This window comes from Metschnikowia bicuspidata, assembly GCF_001664035.1.
Source record: "Metschnikowia bicuspidata var. bicuspidata NRRL YB-4993 chromosome Unknown METBIscaffold_1, whole genome shotgun sequence".
Classification (NCBI taxonomy): Eukaryota; Fungi; Ascomycota; class Pichiomycetes; order Serinales; family Metschnikowiaceae; genus Metschnikowia; species Metschnikowia bicuspidata.
The window spans coordinates 3890848-3896728 of NW_017387731.1; the positions used below are offsets into that span (position 1 = coordinate 3890848).

The window sequence follows — 5881 nt, forward strand, 5'->3', positions numbered from 1 at the left end:
TGTAATTATTTGGTGACTTTATGGTTTGTATTTGGTGGCTATATGGTTTGTATTTGGTGGCTATATGGTTTGTATTTTGGTGGCTATGTGGTTTGTAATTGGGTGACTATGTAATTTTTATTTGGTGGCTATGTGGTTTGTATTTGGTGGCTTTTCAAAGTAGACCTCTGCGTCTGGGGACTCTCCCCACCATGTCGCAGACCTCGTATGAACTATCTCTTGGTAGGTCCTTAGCAGCCTTGACATCGTAACTTCACTACTCTGTAATGAGTTTTTCTTTTCCTAAATGACTTCAGCTTAGAACGGGTCAGTAATATTTGTATGTCAGCCCTGTGTTCTAGCCTCCGCAGAAACAAAGCTACAGCGAAATTGGAAATCCTTGCCCGTTTTATGAAAAAGATTTTATGAAAAGAAATGGAACCATTATCTTCACGTGGTACATGGTGACAGGAAAATACAAAACTTGACGTACCTACCTGTCATATGATAATTTATCACCCTCGTCATTGATCTTGGTCTCTGTTGCGGAATAGTCTCGGGTATCACGCTAATTCTTTCAGAATCAATAAAAAGCACCATTGCTACTTAAGTTTTCTCCTCAAGACAAAATTCATCAACAAAGTTTTGGTGAAATTTTGAATGATTCTTCACATACGGAGAGACGTGAAGAACACGAAAGCTTTTGCACTCTTCCACTTCAGGGAGAAAGTTTCCTGAGCTTTATACCAACTAAGCAGATATCTATCACGGGGTCTCTCATATCGACTGTGGTCCTTCCCCTTCGTTCAATGACTAGTCTAAAGAAGGTAGGCGGCATGACAAAAAACGAGGGAGCCAATATGTTGATTAGTACTGCTTCAATACTATGTTTTTGTGACAGAGGGGGGTTTGTAGTTTGATGTTGACTCACACGTTAAAAGTCAATCACAAGTAAAAGAATTTATACACAAGCCACACGGTCCGACGTGACACGTGAATTCAATGCTCGAGGTTTTTGCACAAATTCAACTCTAGATGAGATAATCACTATTCCTGCAAGCTTTTGAAAGTTTTGATCCCAAAACTTCAGGCATTCAGCTAAACCCCATTTGGCAATATTCTATTGGAGACAGGTTGTAGCTATCTGAGATGCAGGGTCAATCTATAATTCGAGAGGCCACAGTTCCCTCTACTTGTTACGTTGTACCGGCTAGTATTCGGCAAGTATTGCATCATTGCACACGTCGTTCAAATGCCGGTTCTTTTAGATATATTTCTGTATGAATTGCTCGTTTTCTGTTTGAAAAAGTGCTTCCGGATGCCTCCAATTCAGCTCCCTGTTTCACTGGGGATGCAACACACCGGAAAAATACTAACAAGCCAACAGACTCACGCAGCCCAAGCCAGTTTATGAAGCAACACACGACATCTCATCTATGTGAACTACGTGGCATTAGTCAAATCTTCCCGGCATTTTCAGTACCCTCCCTGGGCTATCAACTTTGTGGGTAGTGACAGATGGTATGGTACCATAGATTATTGAGATCCGGTGCCCTTTCCCTCGGAAGACCCCATTTAAGTTATTAAAGTAGCAGCCAAGAGCTTTTATGTTTAGGCCAACTAAGCCCAACCAACAAGACCCAACCAACAAAACCCAAATGACAAGTTCTTGAACATATTGAGGAGCCTGGGGCCTGTAGATTCGCACCATGTATATTGGCACTAGTCCTGGGGCAACAAGACAATACGACAAAACCGTGCGATTTAGTATTTCCTCGAGTTGCCCCCAAAAACAGTCACTGTATCAGTCAATGATAATTCACCCGCCGTTTATCTTTTGTGCATATCTGTCTTCCCAGGCACATACCTTTAATTCTCAAATAAACGTCCCAAACAGATGCACTGCCGCCTTCTACAAAGATCTTCTCAATAGAACCCAATTTATGAAGAAACTATGTAAAATATGTGCTGGAGCGTCGATTACAAAGTGGCCTGTAATATTACTTCTGCTGATCGCCTCAACCAATATGGGGATTGTTATGCCTGATGGATTACGTGACACACCTAAGACCTCAGTATAATATATGATTACCCCCAATCAAACACCATGTCTACGCATATGCCCTTCACCGTCTATACAAGAGCTGAGATTTTAACCACACGAATCAAATGAGAAGGCATTTGAGTTCTAATAAAACAGACAGTATCAATGGTAACAAATAATAATCTGTCAGCAATGCGTTTCTTGATATTATCAGCACGTATGCGTAAATCCTCGAAAGCTTCTCTGGAGCAATGCGGTTAAGGTCTAATTGTTGCAAGAGAGCACATAATATACACTTCACAATCTTGAATGCTAGTCTAGGAATAAGTCACAGGTGCAAACAGATGCATCAAAAAGAGGGGTTGTGCCTCTTTTATTATTTACTCTGTCCAAAAAATATTCCAGCAAGCAACCGAAGTTCCATGAGTTGACATACACCAGCTCTTGTTCTACCTGCTCTTTGCAGAGTAAGAACAAGAACCTTTTAACCTGTCTACAAAAACAAAATAAGTGGTATCTTCCCATACCCATGCTTAGTCATGGTGTATTAGAAACTTTTTCAAATTGTCAGGTGTCTGCTGCAGAACTGCTCCCTATGGATGGCTTACCCTGGAGATTTCAAAATGTAATAAATAATTTCATTCCTCATTTATCAAGACGTCTAGAAGTGTCGGTGCTGAATTTTGACAAAGGCCGTATCTTTTTTAGACACAACAAAAGGCACTAAAATACTCTGGCACCGAGTGTCCAAGAATTGAAGGAACTATCCGCACATTGTGTTATAAACATGTTAAAACAAAGAACAGGATGGCCCTTGGCTATCTACTTGATCACAACATGTCAAATAAGATTCCTTCCCTGCTGCTTGGTTGATTAATACCTAAAAAATTTACCCAGATCCATCCCTTTTAAATGCACCGCCAGCTTTGAAAAGCCTGTTTGCGAGTTGATTTTTGAGCCGCCTCCAATCGAAGTGGTCCATGGCTACGTAGGTCCAAAAGTGTGCATTTGCTACCGAAAGGCAGACCTAATGTTTGTTGACCTCATCCCCGATCTAACGGCCTATTGACGACTCGGCACCAAGTGAGTATATGTAAATATCGATATTCTAAGAAAACCCTGAACGGTTGTCTAGATAAATAACTCGGTGATATCGTTTTTCAACACCTCGAGGTCTTTATCTTGGCCAGCCAACGGATTATACACCACGAGTTTCTGGTTTAACGTCTTTAGTCTCTGGTGATAGAGCTTCAATTTCTCAACGAACGGCGCAGGCCGCGAGTTGCTCTCGAGCAAGAATTTGAGGAGGTTGATCTCGAGCTGCACATTGCCGTTGAATTCGTTCAAGCGAATCATCAAGTCGCTCTTGTTTTTGTTGGCGTCCAACATACGTAGGAGCGACGCCACACTGTAGTCGACTACTTTGAAGAACTTGAGGAACCAGAAAAGCGAGTAGATGGAGGTGCCGCCAACCTCTTTTTTGTCCAGGACCTCTGATAGGAGGAGACTGAAGGAGTTCAGCAAGAACTGGAGCGTGAACTGGAAGGACTCTGTCTCCGAGAGCTGGTCCAGCTCAATCAAGAGGTAGTAGTAGTCCAAGTTGACGAGGCCAATGAAGTTCTGCAAGAGCGACAGCTCGGCGTACTCCGAGTGGATGAGCAGCAGCACGCCCACGCGCCAGGCCTCGATTTCCGCCAGGAGCTGGGTCAACAGCTCCTGCTCCGCAGGCACCAACCCCAAGCGGTGGGAGAGCATGCGGTCTTGCAAGGAGTGGAGCATGACCAGGTGCGCCATGAACGCCGCGCTCCTGTCCAGCTCGCCCGGGTGCAAGGAGTCGGAGAAGTCCGCAGAGAGCCGTATGATGGGGGTCGGGACGAACTGGCTGGGCTTGTCCAACAGGAGCGAGAGCTCCTTGTCCAAGTTGAAGATGGTCCAGAAGCAGCGCTTGCGCATGCACGCGTTGGACAGGCCGGTGAAGTCGGATAAGAACACAATGAGGCGGTCGAGGAAGCCCACGATGTTCCAGATGAGGTTGGTGTTGCCCACGTTGATGGCGTGGATGCTCAAGAGAATGAGGAGGTGCGCCTTGTGGAGGTCGTCCTCGGACTTGATGTCGTAGCTGATGACGTCCACGACGGACTCGACAAACGACTCGCTGAAGACCGCCGCGTAGTGCAGCGTCTTGAAGCTCGCATCGTAGATGATGCAGCCGATGGCCATGACCAAGTACACGTCGAGCCCGACGAGCGTCTCGGTCTGGAAGGACAAGTTCTCGATCTTCCGGCAGAAGTCGTGGCGGCTGAGGAACGGGTACTTCCACTCGTAGTTGGCGAAGAACGTGTGCACAAACGCCGACGGCAAGCCCGCGTCCGCCACGGGCCGCACGGCCAAGAGCTCGCCCTGCAAGCTGGGCGCGCCCCTGTCCACGACGCACGAGGAAATCACGTTTCGGTTCACGGACACCAGCGGCTTCAAGCGCAGCAAGGCCGCGGGCGCCATGCGCGAGCTGGTCCGCGACACGCCGGGATCCGCCGGCGGCGCCGCGCGGCCCGCGGGCGGCGCGAGCGGGTCGATGTTGCGGAACGGCTGCTCCGCGTCGTCGTCGTGGTTCATCAACGACGCCACCAAAATGGGCGCCCGCGACTGCCCGGGCCCGGGCGGCGTGTCCCCGGGACTGGCCGGCACCTCCTCGAACCGGAGCCGCCGCTTGCGCCGGTCGATGTACTCACACTCCGTGTTCAGCCGCTGGCAGTAGTCGCAGGCGGGGTACGTGCGCAGGCACTTTTTCTTGAGCTTGTAGCACCGCGCACAGTTCAGGTCGTGGTGGGGCGACGCGAGCTCCAAGGGCGTGCCGCCGGGCGCCTGCGGCTCTGCCGCGGCGGCGCCCGCTTTCTGGGCGCCGGGCGAGGTGTATGCGACCCGGAACTTCAGGGCCACGGCGCCATTTTTCATGGGTTTCTCGAAGCACACGTCCGTCGACATGCTGCCGGAGAGAAAAAAAAAAGGGGGAGTTTGGGAAAGGGCGGCCGGTCGCGGCAGGGGGGTGCTGGGACAGGCTGTGGCGGGGCGTTCTGCAGCGTTGGTGCCGGGGAAGAAAAGGCGTGAACTCGGTGTTGGGCGGTGGTTTGGATTCCTGCGCTGGCCTAGTAGTCCATCGGCCGCGGGCCAGGATTTGCGCGCGGGCCCGATCGGTCACGCCGCTAGAGAAAGAAGGCGGGCGCCTGCACACAGCGCCGCGCGCGCGGGGCGGGCGGGCCGGTGCGGCCGTTGTGCCTGCCCTGGGTCGCGGGCGCTCAGGTCGTGCCGGGCCCAGGCGGCCTGGGGTATTCGAGCCGCCGCTTGAAGCGGGTGTGGTTTTTGGGGTTGGGTTTTTGGTTTTTGTTTCTTGTTAGTGTGTGGGTTGGATTTTGTGGGTTGGATTTTGAGGGCTGCTTTTGTGGATTGGTTTGGATTTTGTGGGCTGGATTTTGTGGGCTGGATTTTGTGGGCTGGATTTTGTGGGCTGGATTTTGTTCGTTGGTTGTGTGTCGGGCGGTTAGGGGGTTTGCCGAGACTCGCCTAGTAGCTTGTTTTTGTGGGTGGCCCGGGCGGCGCGCCCCAAGACAAATCCGGCGGCGGCGGGCGCTGGGCCTGGTGCTGCTCCATGCAGGAAGGGGCGAACGGGAGGCCAGGGCGGGGAATGGGCAGCACGGGGAAATGGGAACAGGCATACGGAATAGCGGAGGATGGCCGGCATGGAATAGGAAATTGGCTGACACGGAAATTGGAAATCAGCTGACATGGAAGATGGAAATTGGTTGACATGGAAATTTGTAAAGTTGTAAATTGACTGAGATGGAAAATCAGCTGACATGGAAA

At 50.1% G+C, this 5881-nt stretch overlaps 3 protein-coding genes across 3 annotated transcripts in view; 1 reads left to right on the plus strand and 2 right to left on the minus strand.

Annotated features, from left to right (window-relative positions):
- Positions 1 to 110, plus strand: part of METBIDRAFT_30373 (uncharacterized protein) — a 550-nt gene extending 440 nt beyond the window's left edge. The window contains exon 2 of the mRNA XM_018855626.1: positions 1 to 110. The gene's annotated coding sequence lies outside the window, so the exon portion shown is untranslated.
- Positions 111 to 3229: 3119 nt separating this feature from the next.
- METBIDRAFT_16178 (uncharacterized protein) lies at positions 3230 to 4849 on the minus strand (the record flags this gene model as incomplete). Its single annotated transcript, XM_018854630.1, has 1 exon — positions 3230 to 4849. A coding segment is annotated over one exon (1620 nt), but the record flags the coding sequence as incomplete, so codon positions are not given.
- Positions 4850 to 5160: 311 nt separating this feature from the next.
- Positions 5161 to 5879, minus strand: METBIDRAFT_116242 (uncharacterized protein). The gene has a single exon (XM_018854039.1). The coding sequence runs from the start codon at positions 5731 to 5733 to the stop codon at positions 5317 to 5319; it is 417 nt and encodes a 138-aa protein (XP_018714503.1). The 5' UTR covers positions 5734 to 5879; the 3' UTR covers positions 5161 to 5316.
- Positions 5880 to 5881: the final 2 nt, after the last annotated feature.

Bases quoted from the DNA above. Each gene is read 5' to 3' on its own strand.
- METBIDRAFT_116242 (XM_018854039.1), bottom strand. From the start codon at position 5,733: ATGCCTGTTCCCATTTCCCCGTGCTGCCCATTCCCCGCCCTGGCCTCC.